General features: G+C 39.9%; 1 protein-coding gene across 1 annotated transcript in view; it reads right to left on the reverse strand.

Annotated features, from left to right (window-relative positions):
- Positions 1-21936, reverse strand: part of LOC124289734 (putative carbonic anhydrase-like protein 1) — a 129636-nt gene that overhangs the window by 45019 nt on the left and 62681 nt on the right. The window contains exon 3 of the mRNA XM_046726379.1: positions 3021-3160. Within this exon, the coding sequence (XP_046582335.1) occupies positions 3021-3160 (140 nt within the window). The remainder of the gene's footprint in view (positions 1-3020; positions 3161-21936) is intronic.

The following is a 21936-nucleotide window of genomic DNA, read 5'->3' on the forward strand; positions in this document are numbered from 1 at the left end:
TTCATCCGAAAGCAACACGTGACCAGCGACGATTACCTCTGAGTCAGTTTCAGCATCTGTACGACATCGACAACTGCTGGCAATATGATGAACTGTACGTATTCTCCGACTAAGCGCCAGTACAGATACGTTTCTGGATATCATCCGTTGATATTTTCAAGATATGTCCTTGATCATATAAAAACCAACACTTTACAAAAGTAAAGTAGTCCTGAATCTAGAATTATAAAATATATACCAGTAGACAAAGTTTCGGATTTCTATCGGATGAAGGCATCATCTGCAGAAATTCGACCTGTTAGTTTCTTTTAAAAGAAATATAAAAACTCTTGAAGGAAAGCGTACTCATTATATAATACTGTCACCCTTTCATATTTAACTAAAGGACAGATTGGATGTAATTGTTTACACCATCGTGACTTCCTTATCCAAATACGTCAACACATTAGCCACTATCTTGTTATTCACAGATCCAGACATCGTAAAAACCGCATCACTTTCGCGTGATTAGCTTCTTTGTGAGCTCAGGGAAATAACCTGATATATCAATATACGTTGGCATATATATACACTAGACGCCTAAAGAAACGTTACCCTCCTACCTTTATGAATTACTGAAAACTATCAAAGATATTTTAGAAGGTTTTAGTTTACAAGAAAGAGTGCGTAAAATTCATTGCTATGATTTCAGTCTTTTAAAACATTTTCTGCTGATTTGCATTAGTGAAAACAAGTAAAACGTGTCTTTGATATTGTGAAAAAATGTTTTGGAACATCTACAATTATCTTTGTTAACATTTTTGCTTGCAAAGTAACATTTTTCCATTTCCATTTTACACATAGCAATATCAATCACCAAAACGCAACAATATTCTAACAGTATTTGCATCCATTTCACATGCAGATTGATTCTATAGGGTATAAAGAGAGCCTAGAAGACATGATCTGATACATAAGTACGCGAAATATGAGCCGATTCACAGCTGAAGGGAGAGAAAGAGCCATTGGGATGGTGCAGATGGGGTCGACATACAATGCTGTTGCCAACGCCCACGGATGCCACCGTATCACGGTTATAAGACTTATTCAGGGCTTCAGAGAGACTGGGATAACCGTAGACAGACCAAGAAGTGGACGTCCACGCATCACAACGCCAGCTGAAGATAGGTACCTCCGTCATGAAGGAAGGAGGGTAACGTTTCTTTTGGCGTTTAGTGTAGAACACAAGCGTACTTGTGTCCACGGTTACAAATACCAAAATGATTACAGTGATTACAGCATTCATCACCGAGGCATGTTTCCGTAAGATGACTGGTGCACTCCGATTGTCCCCGAATGACATTGCGGCTTCCGCATGCACTGTTCACAATAGACCAAACACGATTTAATTGTGCATCTTACATAACACAATGTGCATTAACAGGCATCGATTTATCATTAAGTTGAACAGTTATGGGGCGTATCAACGAACAGAGTAACTACCCCAAGTTCAGTTAGTGACTTAAGGATTACTTAACATCGCAGCAGAATCTCATTGGCTGGTGGTCATAGAAACCGTTGGTGCCATCCAGCCCGGCCGCCCAGGTAGAAGAATGGCAGGGTCATTAAATCTCTGATCTATTTATTGCCAATGACAACAGCTACCTCGGAACCCAGCTGCGTTGTAAAATGACGTGGAGCAGGATTCCTTGCACAGAAGACCTTAACATGAAACCAACCACCAAAGGGAAACCTGTATTTCCTTCGCCAAAGTAGCTACTGCCATAAAGCAATTGTTGTAAAATCATTGATCAAAGGATTGGTTATGATTGAGATGGGCCTTAACTACCATACCGCTATTTTAATACCGTACGTACACACATCTCGATGTGACTACAACCTACGCAAACATAAAAAGTCAAACTCAAAGCTGATGAATCAGTAATGATTCTGGCAGTTTGCTTAGGAACATTAGCATTCGTTTGTGGAGTTATCTCTTGGTTAGTGCAACGCTGAACTTGTATGATGAAAGTCAAAGCGGTATATTGATTTCATGAGCATAACTGAAAAGATAATGGTCCTCAAGGTAAAGTTCATGGTTTATTAAAGAGTAAACGATAGGTGACTGCAAAGCGTTATGTTATTAAAAAGGCGAACATGGGTTTAAGGTCGCGTTCCTGTACTTACATAGCTACATACATGCACACAGGTGTGCATGAGTGTGCGTGCGTGCGTTCGTGCGTGCGTTCGTGCGTGTGTGCCTTGGGCTGCTTGTACTGGTTCAGATATATGTTTTTAAGTGAGAGCCAGCTAAGATGCCCTGAAGTAGTTTACAACGAATACCCCACTCAGGCACTTTATACTGACTGCGAGCAGACCATTCGTTGATTGATCCTCTTAACGTCGAGCGAATGCAGGGTAACATCAAGTACCATCTTTACATCAATGACGTTGGGAAGCAAACTACCAGCCTTCCACTCTCAGGGCAAATGTACATTGAGGCGGTATTTCAGTGGTTCTAGAGGTCAATAATGAATCTTCAAAAACAGTAGTTTTACTTTTTGATAGTGATTCATAAACACATGTTCCGTCATCGTATCACTTGATTGTCTGGTTCAGGCTCGATTGTTTACAAACCGCGCCGTGCAGCTGTAATACTGCTGAGTGCGGCGTCAAATAAACACATACTCATGATATAGTCAAACTTTACAATCGACTCTGCTTTTAGCACAGATTCCTTTATCTTATAGATGTGTAACGGATTTTGTCGTTTCTATTTACCTACAAAAATTACGCTCAAGATTTCGTCAAACAAAAAACAGCAACAAAACTTTGATAAAGGAACACATTTAAGTACATATTTAACAGTTATAAGCCCCAGGTTGCACTACTTCAGCAGTCGAAGTCTCTCTAATGGCTATAATAATCTGACTTAAGAAGTTTATAAGACTAAAAAACATGAAGTCAGAGGATATCCTTGGCTGCTACCGAGTGTTTAAATAGTGTAAAAAAACTTAAGTAGGAAATCAATTATTACGAACCGTTATTGGTATCTCTATAGTGAGCCGACGAAGACTAGGATCGAAGAGTAGGGCACGTGGTTGAATATCGATCGGTGATTGGTACTTTCCGGTTGCGCATAAGGACCAATCAGGGTTGAGATTCCCCCAGAAGCGCGGACCTGGAAGAAAACAGCCATCTATTACATCATACAGCTTTCATTTTGTACCGAGAAATTAAAACCACATTAAGTCTAAACCAGAAGAAGCTAAATCAATTAACGAACGCTGTTCGGCAATTCGCAGAGGAGTAACCCCTAGTCCAGATATGGAATCAGTCAATAGAGGGACAGTTTTTGTCGCAAATGGACAAACTTTTTCGACTCTAGTGTTTGCAAAATGAAGAGAAGGGACATAAAAACTAGAGCAAGATTTATGGGATAATCAATAACCCACAAGGAATCCAGACTGCCAATGGCTCCTGATACCAAAGGGGTCCCACCTTGCTGGTTATGATTAAATTCATGAAATAGGACCGACTCGGAGAAATTAAATCTCGAAAGATTTATTCTGGCATTGCGACATCAATAATAGGATATTTTTATCCAGCTTACGTGTTTTGACACTGGGAATCAATCGCAGAGAGACGGGTTCTATGCTCGACATTGCACGCAGTCCAACTGTCTGATAGATAAAGCGTGTTTGGTGTACAAGCTAGCATTGCAGTCCCCTGGTTGAACTATATTCTTAGATACGATCACCTGCTGAAACGAACTCACTTATTGAAAATGTTGTTGCCGATATTCATGACTACTCTTTCGTGTAAATTTAGAACCATAAAGAATGGTTTGGCATAAATGCTTTCATTTGCGTTCGCGTAAGGGGTATATTTATATACATTTCGACCGTAGATATTTTGAGAATGTCCTGGTTCGTGATCGCCTGGCATGTTTTGGAAGATTTAGGGAGCCACACTGTTTCCGGTGTCGGTTTGGGGTTGGGGGGTGACAGATCTAAATGTTCTTTTCAGATGACCTAAACTTTTTACGGTTTTTACACTTTAGTCAATAAATGAGAGATCGAACTGTCATATTTTAACTCTGAACGTGAACAGCATAACTATTGTAGGTACGTAGGTCGATCAAAATGCACGTAGACTAACTGTATTCTCGATGTCCAATGTTTGAAAAGCTTCAATTTTATTTTGAAGAAACCTTTAGCAAAGTCATATCCAAAATTTCACATATGTGGGTAATGTGGTTAACGAGATATTAGTCATCACAACACATTCGGGTGTAATATTTCTAACAAAACTGCAGAAAATGAAAAACGATCTGTCATCTGTCAAACCAATATTTCAGCAATACCACGTCGAGACACAAATGGGGAGGAGTCGACCCCGAGCCTTAAACCACTGAATTACTATTAATCTTTTCGGGGTTTTCTCCTAAATCAAGCAAATAGACATAAATGAAAGAGTCGTTCATCTTACCAACTCAATTACAGATCTACAATTATTATTGCTGCCCCTCTATGGAGATGTATTTCAGGTTAAAATAAATATGACTCAAAGCATTCAACAGAAAATCGCTTCCGGGCATACCAAGTTTGTTCTGGCAAAAACAAGGTCTCTCGATGGCGAGTCGAAGTACCCGGATGTGACGTTAAGACGTTATAACATACCGGTCAATGTCGGTAATACGCAAAATGACAAATGTTCAAAGTAAGAATGAATATTCCCTTTTCCTACACTGGTAATTATCCCCTGAACCACATATCAATCATGGCGGTTACACAAGAAATCACAAGACCATCAAAAGCACCGTTTTCTACAACGGTTATTACAAACAACCGCTTCCTTTCACGGTCGCCATTGATTATACGTAAACTTTTCCATTGGGCACTTATGTTGATTTAGTTAAGCTTTGAAAAAACACACGTTGTTTGATTAAAAACCTGACAGTTCCGTCCCAGCGACAAAACCAAAGTTGTTCACACCGTAACGGGGAAAGCAATATTGATTTGAAAAACACGTCGAGGGAAAATATAGAACGATTAAGTTGGCTTTCTCATACTCTACGGCAGTGCTTTGCTGTGAGATGCTGTAGGGAATTCACAGAGGTTATTTCGCACACCAGTAAGCCATTACAATGGAGGCCGTAATTCACTCATGGCCATTTAGCGGGGACACCAGCATTTAACCTGTGCCTGGCACCAGGCCTACGTTAATGGCGACAGTATTGATCACGGATATTATAGAGGGATGAATATTTACAGATATTTGCCGATTCTAAGTACAAATACTGCGGGGAAGATCAATGGATCTGCCAATCCGCGAACCCGCCATCAGAATACGTTCCAACGATGAAGGGTGATCGCCTAGCAACTTCAGTAAGGTTATTATTCTATCTAAACATTTTCACAATATTGGCGTGAATATCAAAAAGGAGAATTTTCATTCGGTTAACGTAACCGTAGATCAATTAGATCAGAATATCGTGCTTGTTGCGAGTCTTGGATGAAGTATGACGTTGATAAACAAGCCAGGCGGTGATACGCGTCTAGAACCGTGTAAATACAGGCCTCGACAAATCTCGCATATCGCAACAGCCTCGTAAATATACTTGAAAGCAGGAATAGACTGGACCAAGTCGATATTTCACTCGAAATAGGAATACATTGTTTTGATTTGTTTCTTCAAGTCCCAGTAATTTTGATCTTATATCAAACAACGTCATGTTTCATGAAGACATGAAAACGTGATTCATGTTATTTCCCCATATATGATTGAAATACAGGATCCGTGTTTGGGATCATGTTAACTTATAGCGAAATATTGCCAATTTGGTATCTGAAATTGAAGCATATGTTATAAACATGTTCGTAGACCAATGAACCCTATTTAAGAATCGATTATCGATACATTTAAAGTCAGACGTGCATCATCTGAGATTTCTCTTAAACTAATTATTATGATCCCTTGTTATCGGGGGCGGTGGGACAGCCTAGTTTTAAAAGCGTTCGCTCGTCACGCCGAAGACCCTGGTTCGATTCCCCACATGGGTACAACGTGCGAAGTCCATTTCCGGTGTCCCCCGCCGTGATATTGCTGGAATATTGCTAAAGGCTGCGTAAAACTAAACTCACTCACTCACTTTGTCATCGCTGATGTTACGTCAAATGATTTGCTCAACATTTTTTTAATAAACGTAAATTTATACTACAACTATTCATCATATTTCATAGTAATCTCATCTTTGATAAGATATTAATCAAATTTTGAATTCTTTAAGAACTAAATCAATTTAAGAATTCAAAAAAATATAAAAGATACATAACTTTGCAAAATACAGACCCTGACTCAAACATATCCAAGAAAGCCCTTGCAAGACTTGAACATGGGCAAGTCACGATTTCCACAATGAAGAAAACCTCTTAGTTCCTTTTCACTATATTTTGTGATTATAATTCATGAACCAATTTTCTCTAAGATATGTTCATTTCAGAGACTAGATATTAGTCAAAATGACATCGGAACATAGTATTTTAGTCACAAATGGATGGCCATTTTGCTTTATAATGCTTCTTATTATAGACCCGGAAAAGATTGTTATAGCTATAAAAAAGAAGTGGAAATTGTAGCCTCTAAGGCCATTGCCATTTTCAATAGCCATATTTAAAACCGAATAATGTTAGGTGAAGAATTCTATTTTCAACATTGCCCGGAACACATCCGCCACATCTGAGTCTGAGGTGGTCGTGTGGAAAATATCAGTAATTACGACAGAATCACGTGACAAAAGCAGGGTGTAAAGACGAGAGTGGCAGATGGCCAGCAGGAGATGGGTTGCATACCGCTTTGTAAAGTATTAAGGCTATGCCATGGCATGTTAGTTTGGTCTTACGCCGTTTTTAGTAATACTCCAGCAATTTCACGGCGAGGGACACCAGAAACGGGCTTCCCCATAATGTACCCATGTAGGGAGTCGAACCCGGGTGTTGGGCGTGACGAGCGTACGCTTTAAAGACAAGATCACGTCATCTCAGCATAAGGCCGAAATGACCAGGCCCCGATTTCTCGAAACAAACTTAAGTCTGAGATTTGACTTAAGTTCGAATTTTTACTCAAATTTGAGAAAACGCATTTCCCAGAATGAACTGAAATCGAAATTAAACTCAAACATAGTAGACAAGTTGAGTTTGGTGAATAGAATACTTAAGTTGTTTGGGCTTTTTAATTAAAAAAATGCAGCTGAGTTCAAAATTCAGCTGTTTCAAATTGTCAAACTCAGTTTGAAATTTGAGTAAAAACTTAAGTTTGTTTTGAGAAATCGGGGCCAGGCCTCAAACGGTTAACACTGTTGTGAAACCCACTGTTGTGAGTACGGAGCACTAACAAGACATACATTCGGGGCACGATCATGGTTTTCTGGCCTGCCAATGGGAGGAGACTCTGTTCTTTGAATTGCGGCGCCTTATATGGCTGGGTACCTGTGTCACTTTACCTTAAAGAGGGGATATATGGGAAGCCTAGTGGTTAAAGCTCTCGCTGGGAAAAGTTGCGTACCAGAAAGAAATGGCCCCGGTTATGTTTTCCAAGTTTTCAGCCTCATACCCGAGTGAGTGAGTGAGTGAGTGAGTGAGTGAGTGAGTGAGTGAGTGAGTGAGTGAGTGAGTGAGTGAGTGAGTGAGTGAGTGAGTGAGTGAGTGAGTGAGTGAGTGAGTGAGTGAGTGAGTGAGTGAGTGAGTGTTTTACGCCGTTTCTAGCAATATTCCAGCAATACCACCAGATATGGACTTCACACATTGTGGGGAATCAACCCGGATCTTCGGTGAGACGAGCGAACGCGTTAACCACAACGCTACCTAACCACTAGCCAAGGGCTCACTGAAGATCACTTCTAACCCGGATCATGAAAAAGAGTTGGAATGTAAACTGTACTCACAATTTATTCTCACAGTCTGAACCTAACGTAATGCAATGGACATTAATATAATTGCCACATCTAATCAAATGGAAACGCCCCTGTAGCTGAGCAAAGTTTATCGTGTTTACGTATTTAACCCTGTTACACACTAACTGTATGTGCCTTACTGAAACAGCAAGGTCCCAGGAGTATCATATGACAAGCATACATCTGACATTTGATAAAACCATTATTTAATTATAGGAAATGTCTCCTAAACGGAGATTCCATGGTACTGTTTTGATTATATCACTCATAAAACTGTAATGATGTAATGAAGAACTGAATCTGGTAATCGGGTAATCGAGACGCTTGCGTTGATGTTGACGTTGACGTTGAAATACGTATTGACAATGATGTTGTATCCGATGGGGACGCCCCCAAATTTCACTGTACTTGTGTCAATAATATGACCCTTGTTTACAATATACCGTTGCATGATATGAGTACTGTTGCGTGGCGTCAAACTGTAAATAAACTGACGTTCAAAAGAAAGTACACACCCGATTATTTGGTAAAATATTTTCTTGAAAACAGCATTAATATTTAAAAAGTGTTTTGATTCTGTCTTGTCGCAAACATTGTGCAAGTGTTTCCAAAACACCACAGATATTGTACCCAATTACAACATTGCAAGCAAAATATTTACGGTTTTAATGGGAATAGTCCCAAAACACTAGGTGTATACTTTCTTATGTACGTCAGTATATGTACATAGTTTATGCAAATCGTGTGAATGGTGGGTGCTACCTGTAGGCCAGGGCATGCTTACCCTTGTCGCGAACACCTGGTGTCATCACTGATTTTCAGTGGTCCATTCAAAGGCATTTTACAGCTGTTTTCCCTTAACATAAAACTGCACCAATTTCTGCGGAAATATCTCACATGTGTCAAGGGCCAACGATTTAATCACTTGGCCAACATCCAGTGTTGCTCTTCTCTTAAATTCGGACCCTTATATTTTTCTACAGTCACCTTAATCCAACCTCTCGCACACACCCTTTTCTTTCCGGAATAGCGAATACAATTGTCGTTATCCGAAGCTCGAAACATGTTTTGCGTAATTTAGGTATGCGGTCAGAGAGAACGTCTTTAAGAAGACTCCGTGACCTTGAGAGGTCGTAGATCTTGATCGCGCTGAGTCGAACCCCGTCGTAAAACAATGAAGTTGATTCATGAACCAGTCCCAGTAACGGCAGCAGCGTTAGCCGACGCCATCTCCTAAACCAAATCAAATCAATTAGAGGGACACATAACGAGCAGTCTACCCCGCTAGCTCTTGCGAATCGTGACCAAAATGATTTCACCCAACCTGATTTCCATGCCGTTACGTTTCTCGGGGCATTCAATTTCACATTGCACTGCCTCAGTCTGGATTCAACTGGCAGAACCGACACTCAAAACGAGGTTCTTCATCAACCGTCATTCGCGTTTAAACCCTTGACAGACGGCAGAGGGAACACAAATTATTCCAAGTGACAATATTGTCCTCTAGAATATTGATTAAGTCTTCACGAAAGTAATCAGCGAACAAAAATCAGCTTGTCCTGAGGCAACGACTTGGAAACTCAGGTCTGCCAGACCTCAATAAACTTACAATTAAGAATCAAATCAAAGGGTATTATGTCCGGATAGATTCGAAACGTTCGTGGTTTGATTACAGTGACTTGTTGACTGAATTTGTAGTTTGCTTGCAATGGTTTTGTTGATGTGTAAATACAGACGAAGCTTGTAGTTTGCTTGCAATGGTTTTGTTGATGTGTAAATACAGACGAAGCTTGTAGTTTGCTTAGCAATGGTTTTGTTGATGTGTAAATACAGACTAAGCTTGTAGTTTGCTTGCTATTGTTTTGTTGATGTGTAAATACAGACTGTAGTTTGCTTTTGTTTAGTTGATGTGTAAATACAGACTAAGCTTGCAGTTTGCTTGCAATTGTTTTGTTGATGTGTAAATACAGACGAAGCTTGTAGTTTGCTTGCAATTGTTTTGTTGATGTGTAAATACAGACTAAGCTTGTAGTTTGCTTGCAATGGTTTTGTTTGTGTAAATACAGACTGCTTGTTGTAGCTTGCTTGCAATGATTTTGTTGATGTGTAAATACAGACAAAGCGTGTAGCTTGCTTGCAATGGTTTTGTTGATGTGTAAATACAGACTAAGCTTGTAGTTTGCTTGCAATGGTTTTGTTGATGTGTAAATACAGACTAAGCTTGTAGTTTGCTTGCAATGGTTTTGTTGATGTGTAAATACAGACTAAGCTTGTAGTTTGCTTGCAATGGTTTCGTTGATGTGTAAATACAGACGAAGCTTGCAGTTTGCTTGCAATGGGTTTTTTTATGTGTAAATACAGACTAAGCTTGTAGCTTGCTTGCAATGATTTTGTTGATGTGTTTACAAATACAGACTAAGCTTGCAGTTTCCATGCTTGCTTGTATTGGTATAGTTGTGTGCTTGAAGGTACTGACTATTTTCATAACATTCTCAGAAATCTTTAGTTAATGGTGCAAATACAGACTTTTTTCGTAGATTGCTTGAGACCATGTCGTTGATTGTGCAAGCACAGCCACTGTTCGAATTTTGCAAAAGACCTTTTAGTTAATAGCGCAAATGCTGATTTGGTTCGAAGTTTGCTTGAGGCGTTTTTGCTCATGGAGTAACGTTTGTTACGGGCAGAATATCTTTTCAGGTCACATGAAGACATCCATATGTATCTCGTGAAGGAGCAGACAAACGATTTTTTTCTGAAAACCCTTTAGCTATAACAACCATCATGTCCAGCCCGCAACTGATGTCTTTTGTCGAACGCAACACAAACGTATTTATTATGTATTTTCTTTACGTAAACCCCCCAAAAGATGGTACGGTAACAGATCCAAAAGGTTGAATTTTGGTTCCGAACCCATGGCAGGGGGATCCTGGTAACATCAGAACCACTTGGATTCCTGTACAACGTACGTTACGAGTGGTGACAACTAAAAGAGAACACTTAATACACGGCTTTTTGATCTCATGCATTTCATTTAATGTACATTCGACAGTTTTGAACAACAAACTTTTCAAAATATCCATTTTAAGACCGAAAAAACAACAACATAACATAAATGTTATATTGATATATGGTAAGGGAGGAAATTATTCACGAGAATCTATATCAGAACGCAATCATGAATGAAAAACATAATCAGCCTACGTGTTACGATTCAATAACGTTTCGTTTTCCGACTTCTGACATTTACTAATTTAATATTCTAATCAAGAAACATATCAAGTTACCTCCCTTGGAAGGTTCCAATGCTAATTCGAACACACAGCTGCGATGAGGATTCGGTATATATTTCAAATATACCCAGTATAATGATAACTACTGATTTCCGATGCCTGAAAAATGAACCTCAATCCGGAAAGGGGATACAGAGAGGTTGATATCCGAAGTCAGATGATGGATAACAAAGACAATGACAATGATGTGGATGAATTTGATAACCGAGGAAAATGTCACCGAAAACGGAACGTAATTAAAAGTTACCGTTACATATGCATCAGACTCAAATGCAATGACGTACAAAGTAAAACTGGCTCACAGGCACTTGACTTTCTAAAACGAAATAAGATCGCATTTCTTCATGAAACGAGAAACAACAATTTCACATAAATGTTCTTGAGACACACTCGGGTAATACTATCGCATGCCATAAACTTCCGATATAAGGTTTCTTCAAACGTCGTGTCGACTCAATACAATCCTCGTCACTTGACCCCTCAACATGCAAGGAAACTCTCCCCCATCGATCAATGTTTTGTGCCAAGGGGCAGGGAACCAATGAAAAAGCCCGAAGGATTACAAGTATTTTAGTCCTAGTTTGTTCTTGTCTATGGGTATAAATTGTATCAGAATATATACCAAAGTGACACTCAGAAGGTCTCCGAGATAGTATATGTAAGTAACAACTGGCTGTAAGTGGCAACCGCTTTATATTTGGAAAAATAATAATGTTAACTGAGTGAGTGAATATGGTTTTATGCCACTCTTAGCAATATTCCAGCAATATCAAGGTGGGGTACACCACTGCCCTTATTGTTAACTGAAAGTAAGACAGATGTGGTAATAGCTTTTGCTATGCCCATAAGCGTGAACTTATTTAGAACTGACAACTCAGATATCCATTATTTGTTTAAGTCACGGTAGAATATACAAAACGCACGTAATCGTTTGTTTTGAAATATTTACATAGTTACTAGTTTTTATCTTTTGGCCACATACAAGATTCCTGAAATGACTGGTGTCTGCATAATCACCCAATGTAGGCTGTCGACATACTTGAAAACATTGGGTGAAACGTTTTATGATATATCGCGTTTACATACGTTTGAAAAGAAGTCAACGTGGCGTATTGACCTTGAAGATTAGGTCAAGGGCACCCAAATCGACTGGTGTCTGCGTAATCCCCCAATGTAGGCTGTCACCAAATTTGAAGAGAATGGGTACAACAGTGCATGAGATATCGCCTTAACAGGAGTTTGAAAAGTGGTCATAGTGTCGTGGTGACCTTGAAAATAAGCTCAAGGTCCCCCAAATCAACTGCTGTCTGCGTAATCCCCAAATGTAGGCTGTCACCAAATTTGAAGACATTGGATACAACCAGTCATGAGATATCGCGTTAACAAGAATCGGAACGTACGTACGGACGTGCGGACTCTGCTGAACACATAGTCCCCCGTTCTGCGTTGCGGCGCGGGACAAAAATCGGGATGTCCTTAAGTCAGTTTGAGTAGTATACATACATCTGACGTGTTTCAAAAGTTAGCTGACGTAGTTTTTTTTCGAAAAGATTACTAATTCATTTGCAATGACAAGAGCGCGTTATTCTTGGAACAAGACGAAAATGCCCAGACTCGATGAACAACCAGACTCTGATAGCAGAAGCCTTGCGACAAGGCTAATTTGTACTGACACGTACAGACTCGTGTCAGCTCTCGTTGCCTAAGTAAATCAGTATAACGATGCCTATAATTACACCAGTATATGGGGGCAAATTACTAAAAGTACAGACGGTGCGTTCTCGCCTAATGATTCCGTAGAATGACCACTCCATAACGTCAAAGTCGCAAACAACGTTCATGGAGCCTACTCACACAAGCAGAAATTTCTAATCACTACCACTTCACGATTTATGCTCGATCCGGGCTGAATGGCGGACATATACCAGCCCTGTTTGAACCAAGTAAACATGAGATGTAGTTAGGAAACATTTCTGCCCTGGAGCGTTTTCTTGTGGCGCCATGGCGAAGAAAATCGACTGCAGGCATTATCTTAATGACGCTCAGTTTGTTACTTAATATTAGCAAATGTTGTCAAATTACATTACGCGAGACGACAATTATTCTTATGACCGGTGGACTGTACATCGATTAGTTAGTGTTAAACCAAGTCGATAACAATTTCTGCCTGAACCACTATATTTACATGTAATCGTATATTCCTGAGCACTAATTGCTGTAAACGGTTCTTTTGTTGTCGCATCATTTTCATTCAAGAAGGCGTGTTGGTTCAGCGTATTTTAAACTTTAGGACCAAAGCAAACCCCGAGATATGCCAAAGTCATAGACATAGTGATAAAAGAAGCAAATTGCTTCACATTCTCATTTTAATTCTCTTTGGGCATATTTGCATATCAAGGACAACGAAGACGGGTAGCCAAACATTTGCATATTTCAATTTCCGGTCCATCGCTAAGCATACCCGCTATTAATGTTGAAAGGAAGCGGAGAATTGACACAATTGATTCTGCTGTCCCTGCGCTTTGAACTTTGGTCAATCTCCATGTTTATTAGACTCTGCATCTGGTTTTATCAATTGTCTCAATATTATTTGACCCAACACGTGTGATTGTAATGGCATGCTCGTCTGTCATAGACAGCAATATGATGTTTCTATCTTTAACGTCACCGGAAGTCTCAGGTCTACGTCATTAGGGACTATTCCATTTAACGTTCTGGGGGTGGTAGGTTGCTTGGGGTTTTCTAACCGACAGGATATATTTTCGGGCAAAGCTTCAAAATATTCATTCTTTTGGATATGAAAAGGTCTGAAGAAGATTTTTCACATCTTTTTTCAGGACATATATGACCAGCGAAGAATATATGCAGATGTGTCTTTTTGGAAACATATTTTTCGCAAAAAATCCAGATCCCTGAATATCAACTGCAACCCTATGTCTAAGGCTAATACAGTAACTGTTTCTTATAGACAGCAGAGCTACAGATAACTTTTTGGGTCATTGAGTTATGTACTCGCTTGTGTTCATCTCAATTGGGTATCCTAACTTTCCTTTGAGTAACCAAATAAATTGTACCCACCTCACTCAAACTCAATTGGATATTTTGGCATTTTCCATTAATTGTAAAAATATAATGAAGTTTAAATGTTATTTATATTGGATCTGTAATATGAGAAACTATAAGAAAGAGTGCAAGTTGCCTAGTTCATGTGTTGAAATAGAACCTCTCAATATACCTCAGTCAGTTATTTTATCTATGCACCGGTACGCAAGCAAATATTTGACATTTTTGTGTGTACGCATGTAAGATCAAATATATTGAGTATTTACAAAAATTCAAGCGTACTTGTACGCAACAGACTTGATAAGACAAGGGGTTTTCACATAAATATTTGTGTCATTTACGCAGATACGCAGCTTATCTGTACCTCTACAGACATATACACAGGGGTCTGACTGGTGGAACTCAATATAATTCCTGGCTTACGCATTAAGTTCAATTTATTCTCTGCCTTTAACTATATTACCAACACTAATTTTACGATAAGCGATCAACTTAATGCATTTTCGAGTTTCATTCGGGGTGATCTATATTGGTGAATTACGTGAGTGAGTGACGTGGTCTTATGACGTAAGTATTTGCGTCATTTCCATAATTCAAGTGCGTTTTCACGACATTGATCCTGGAACAGAAAAACCCTAATAGGCGACTTAGGGACAAGTAACCAACCAATGATCTGTTAGAAACACCATCATGGAAAGGACGTCCTTACAAATAGGTTGAGTAAAGTTTAATCCAATATACCCCTTAAGATCCAGGTTAGTATTGATCTTCAGCAACCCATGCTTATCGTAAGAGGTGACTAGCGGGATCGGGCTGGTAAGTGAGTGAGCATGGTTTTACGCCGCTTTTAGCAATATTCCAGCCATATCAAGGCGGGGGACACCAGAAATGGGCTTTGCACATTGTACCCATGCGGGGAATCGAATCCGGGTCTTCAGCTAGACGAGCAGACACTTTAACCTCTAGACTAACCCACCGCCCCAGACCGTCGTAACGCTACCATCGTTTTGTGAAACGGACCATAGTTCATTTCAGCGATGTCACCGTTGAGTAGTCTAAAGTTTAAAGACTTGTTCCAGCTCAAAGAAATGTTTGTAAGTTATTTCAGATCACGCCGATGGCCTGTGTAACTTTGCCGCAGTCTTACACATCAGAAAAGTCCATCATGCGATGAACGAATCAAAGAATCACTCAACTTTTTTTCTGAGACCGCACGAAACCAAGAAAGTTGTGCCTATTATGTATGAAAGATGTTTCTGATCAGACCTTTTTACACATTTAAACGATGAGGATAAAATACGACCAGGTTACGCATTTGGATCAATAGTAAAATCTGGAAACCTGCCATAAACACAGGCTTCCACAGCATCGGATTATCCTCGTCTGGTTCCAACAAGTATTTAGCAGGAACAACGTCTGTGTAGAAATGTAATGGCGCCGTGCTTGGCTAGCAATGGAACTGTCTAATTGGGTGGCATTGTCCACACGGAGAGAAGCAGATAAGTCAAGGGGACCCAACAAATCAGCCCATCAATCTAAATAATTGAATAAGTGATGTAATTTTCCCCAGCAGTAAGAAGAGAATGGTCTATTTGGTTTGTCAGTGAGCAGTCTCTGGCACGAAGACGTCACCATCGAGGACAGAGAAAGACGATCTGTCAACATGCATTGTGTTGGACCATTCGACGATCTCCGGACTTCCTCCAGGGATAAGAAGGTCTTTCTGGGGCATTTTGCCTCGTCGGATAAAATCCAATAAAGTCTAAAAATATCTTTTCTTTGAGTCTGATGTATAAAGTTGAAATTTGGGCAACCGGCGTCTTTCGTAAGCTTGGCGAAGAAACACGGATAGCTGGTTTTAACTCAGTGTGAAATCGATGTGAACGGGGCAATAATTGCATTATTTGAGCGTAAAGTGTGTATTATTTGTGTACGGGGATAAAACATCTGAAGAAAATCAGACAATTCCAATTCCAATGCGTTGAACCCCTCGTAATGAGGAGAAAAACGCGATGTTGGTTTCAATTCCCATTGTCATCGATGAATAGTTCGTATATCAGCGGAACTGTATTTCATTTAGAAGTTTAAAACTTCTTTCATAGGCTCCCGTGAGCCGTCAATTTGTATTAACATGATGCTGAAGTCGTTTTTCTGTAATCTGAGTCGACCGAATGTGTAGCCGGGGCCATGCTGCAGCCGAAGACGTAGTCTCGAGCAAACAATTCCCGCGATCATCTTCTATGAGGAAGGTTAAATTGAATGATGCACGTGACTGCTCTGCTACAGAGACCAACGTCAGACATTCCCTCAGGCCAAAGTTTCAGTATTCTTTACCATGGTATAAGTCCTCTTCACCGATCGCTGTTTCTGCCGCGTCTACTGCCCAGCTCGCGACTTCTCTACGAGGACATAAAGCGAAGTCGATGCAGCCACTTTGTTCATTGTGTAGACATCGATATTATCAGTGTTTGTTGACGGTGTCTCCATTTTACGGTTAAACACTTTTGTAGTGTGTGAGTGAGTGTTATGTAATGCCGCCTTGGACCATATTTGTAGTTTTCCCCGGTGTATCAGATTTATGCGGGGAAACCCTCAGGTTCAGACGTTTACCCCTTTGGGTTGGTTCGTTGTTTTACGCCCCACTCAGCAATATTACAGCTATATGGCGACAGTCTGTAAATAATCGAATCTGGACAAGACAATCCAGTGATCAACATCATGAGCTTCGATCTACGCAATTGAGATGCGATGACATGTGTCAACCAAGTCAGCGAGCCTGACCACCCGATCCCGTTAGTCGCCTCTAACGACAAGCATGGGTTACTGAAGATCAATTATAACCTGTATCTCCATGGGTTATCACTACTTGCAGTCATGTGAGCTGCCGTGCCAGTAATTGAATGTACCAGAAACCCAAATAAATGGAGACGGATAGAAAAAAAATCTACGTTCTTGCCACGTTTGTACGTTCTGTCTATTTGTATACGTTTTGGGGTGACAATTATTCCAGTTTTCGTTATTGCATATACATTTTTGCTATTTTTTAAATTAAAAAACAACATTTGCTATTAACCATACGTATTTTTTGTTACTTTATAATTACTTCTTTTCATACTTTAGGTTATTTTATATACGTTTTGTAACTTTTATATATGTCTTTGCATTCTTTTCTATCAATTTATTTTATAAAACAATTACTATCAATCATACGTTTTTATGACTTTTTACTTTGACATTTTATACTTTGTGTTTTCTTCTACATATTTTTGCAATTTAATTTATATATTTGGCGTTTTGTAACAATTTCTGCCAGATACGTTTTTGTTATTTTTGTGAGATGGAGAAGGAACAAATGTGTCAGGATATCAAACATGTCCAGCCAACTATTGATTTTTTGGTAAAACGTCAGAGAAATTAGATTAAACATTCTAAAGAAACAACGGACTTTTGTGGTGCCTGCTGCCAGACATGCAATATGTTTACTCCGAAAGCGCCAAACATATACTTAAAGCCACAAAAATTTGATATTTACATCCATATCCATCATTTTCATTTCCAGCATTTACGCGTGTAACATAACATGAATACCACACAGGCCTTTTTATTACGATTATTATTCGTAATCGTCAGAGCTAAACTACAAGATAAATAGCGTCGAGGAAGAAATGAATTGAAAATACTTTTGTATATTGTGTTTTATTCCCGTAACATTTCAAAATTGTTTGCGTTTTGCATTGAAATACGCTGGACGTTCATGCATTTGGAATCAGTTGAGTTTAACGCCCTTATGAGCGGTCATATCACGGTGTTTCAGGTCAACGTCGGGGAAAGCGCGATTTGATGCCGGTCTGACATGTTTACCATTTTGGTGAAACCCAAGATCAGGGGTTTGGTGCTGACAAACCTAGTGACATCATCTGTGAATGATGCCATGTGTCAACCAAGTCAGCGAGCCTGACCACCCGATCCCGTTAGTCGCCTAGCTGGGTTACTGAAGATCAATTATAACCCGGATCTTCACGGGTATCATTGTAAGAAAGTAATGCGAACATCAGAACTTGTAGTGTAGCCACATGGGTTATCACTACTTGCAGTCATGTGAGCTGCCGTGCCAGTAATTGAATGTACCAGAAACCCAAATAAATGGAGACGGATAGAAAACAAATCTACGTTCTTGCCACGTTTGTACGTTCTGTCTATTTGTATACGTTTTGGGGTGACAATTATTCCAGTTTTCGTTATTGCATATACATTTTTGCTATTTTTTAAATTAAAAAACAACATTTGCTATTAACCATACGTATTTTTGTTACTTTATACATTACTTCTTTTCATACTTTTAGGTTATTTTATATACGTTTTGTAACTTCTATATATGTCTTTGCATTCTTTTCTATCAATTTCTTTTTATAAAACAATTACTATCAATCATACGTTTTTATGACTTTTTACTTTGACATTTTATACTTTGTGTTTTCTTCTACATATTTTTGCAATTTAATTTATATATTTGGCGTTTTGTAACAATTTCTGCCAGATACGTTTTGTTATTTTGTGAGATGGAGAAGGAACAAATGTGTCAGGATATCAAACATGTCCAGCCAACTATTGATTTTTGGTAAAACGTCAGAGAAATTAGATTAAACATTCTAAAGAAACAACGGACTTTTGTGGTGCCTGCTGCCAGACATGCAATATGATTACTCTGAAAGCGCCAAACATATACTTAAAGCCACAAAATTTGATATTTACATCCATATCCATCATTTTCATTTCCAGCATTTACGCGTGTAACATAACAGGAAATACCACACAGGCCTTTTTATTACGATTATTATTCGTAATCGTCAGAGCTAAACTACAAGATAACTAGCGTCGAGGAAGAAATGAATTGAAAATACTTTTGTATATTGTGTTTTATTCCCGTAACATTTCAAAATTGTTTGCGTTTTGCATTGAAATACGCTGGACGTTCATGCATTTGGAATCAGTTGAGTTTAACGCCCTTATGAGCGGTCATATCACGGTGTTTCAGGTCAACGTCGGGGAAAGCGCGATTTGATGCCGGTCTGACATGTTTACCATTTTGGTGAAACCCAAGATCAGGGGTTTGGTGCTGACAAACCTAGTGACATCATCTGTGAATGATGCCATGTGTCAACCAAGTCAGCGAGCCTGACCACCCAATCCCGTTAGTCGCCTAGCTGGGTTGCTGAAGATTAGTTTGATGGTGTTAGGATTTACACCGAAAAGTCGAATCTAAAGCAATATAGATGTTGTCTACTCATAAAACGTGACCCTCTTCACCCTTAAGGCGGTATGATACAAATGTAAGAACGATGGCTTCCATCTTCTTTTGGAGAAGTTTCCCAGTATCTCTAACCTCTTTGTCAACATTTCACAGCTTATGGCTTACAGTCGAAGATGGGATTTTCCTGCGAGGCTTTCAAAGAGCGTTGTGCGACTTGCCCAAAGTTGACTTGTACCATGTGTTACCGACTCCTTTCCGACTAGTTGACTTGTCTTTAGATGTGTTTGTGACAGTGACAAAGGTGGGACAGGATACGCTCACCTTTTCGCGAAAACATCAATCCATCACTATTGAAAGTGATTCATAAACACAAGCTTATAGTGTCCAATAGTATCAGGTTGTTTAATGCCGCACTCACCCATATTCCAGCTATATGGCGGCGGCCTGTAAGTAATGGAGTCTGACCAGATAATCCAGTGATCAACAGCACGAACATCGATCTACGCAGTTGCGGATCCAGAGGGGTTTGTGTGTGTGTGTGTGTGTGTGTGTGTGTGTGTGTATTGTGCCTGTGTTGGTGGGGGGCGCCCCACACCTTTGTTCTGAAAGCTTAATAAGTGACGTGAATACGAACTGTGTACCCCAACCCCGTCCCCCTTCCTCAAATAGATGTATCCGTCCCTGGAAGGCCAATTCTAACCAGGATCTTCACGGGTGTTATATGAGCAGAACAGGGCTCTTGTTACTTTCATTCACGGATTACTTGCATTTGTCATGCATTTGCATTTGCACGATAAACTCTGATCCCAAGATGCAAACCTCCTATAAAAAGGACGTATACGGACATTGACATGTATAAATGAGGCCCCCCTGTGAACGACCTAGAGATGGTTGGATTGAAGTCCAACACGCCATACGGTGCCTGCACGCCACTAGCAGTCTGTATTATGTTATTTATTTGAAACAGAGGAAAAAACCAAATCAATTCTGAGACGTTCTCTGTAGCCATATAGACAGACACACGATACTTAACTATCTATAACAACGTTTCAGTTTAATAGATCTGGAAGTCACGAAAGCCGTTTATTCGCAATATCAAACAAATACGTGACTGGCGTAAGTTTACAAAAGAAGCATAACTGTGTAACAGGTAATAGAGGAGTATAACATATCTTCAGAAATAAGTTTGCTAAGTACAACATTGGTGATCTGACTCACGCCATCCTTTCAGCGGTTCCCAATTGCGCAGATCGATGCTCATGCTGTTGATCACTAGATTGTCTGGTCCAGACTGGATTATCTACAGACCGCCGCCATATAGCTGGAATATTGCTGAGTGCGGCGTAAACTAAACTCACTCACTCACCAATCCTTTCAGACAAAGGGGCGGTGGGGTAGCCTAGTGGTTAAAGCGTTTGCTCGTCACGCCGAAGGCGCAGGTTCGATTCCCCAAGTTGGTACAATGTGTGAAGCCCATTTCTGGTGTCCCCCGCCATGATATTGCTGGAATATTGCCCAAAGCGGCGTAGTACTAAACTCCCTCTCACTATCACTCAATTCCTGTCTGTCAACCATTGTTGGTTTGTATTCTGATTCACTCCACATTAGATACATACCTACATGACGGCAGTCGGTAAGTATTCTAGTCTTAACCATGCAATCCAGTGTTTCATGTTAAGATTCACGCCGCTGAGTGTGATGACAAGTAATACAGTCACTGAGTCTTACCCCCGATCCAATAAGCCACCGTTATTGTCTAGACCGATGCACATGCTGTTGATCACTGGATTGTCTGGTCCAGACTCGGTTATTTACATACATAGCTGGACTATTTCTGAGTGCGGCGTTAAACAGTAACACACAAACAAGCCATTTATCCGGCGTTTACGACAAGGCTTAGACTTCCACTTTTATTACCACTTACTCTGAAAATCGTTTGAAACAACAACCGTTTAAAAAACAATCAACTACATATAAATTGAAAAGAAGCTCTCGTGAGATGATAGATTCAGAACCCGAGAAGGATCTAGACTTGCTTCACGTAGTGAGTGAGTGAGTTTGGTTTCATGTCGCTTTTAGCAATATTCCAGCAATATCACGGCGGGAGACACAAGAAATGGGCTTCACATATTGTACCCATGTGGGAAATCGAACTCGGGTCTTCGGCGTGACGAGCGAACGCTTTAACCACTAGGCTGCCCCAGTGCCCAGCTTCATTTGGTGATTTCCATTACAGGGAGGGATGTTAAATTTGAAAGTTATATAAGCATGGGTCAGGGACGGTGAGACAGACTGCTGGGGATGTATCTAACCAGACATTACCCAGGGCCAACCATCAGTGCCTGAGCGTAACAAAATGTAATACTAAAGCAAGCGTTTCAGCCACAGATTGAAGTCCG

This window comes from Haliotis rubra, unplaced genomic scaffold, assembly GCF_003918875.1.
Source record: "Haliotis rubra isolate DU_JTF1 unplaced genomic scaffold, ASM391887v1 Scf448, whole genome shotgun sequence".
Taxonomy (NCBI): domain Eukaryota; kingdom Metazoa; phylum Mollusca; class Gastropoda; order Lepetellida; family Haliotidae; genus Haliotis; species Haliotis rubra.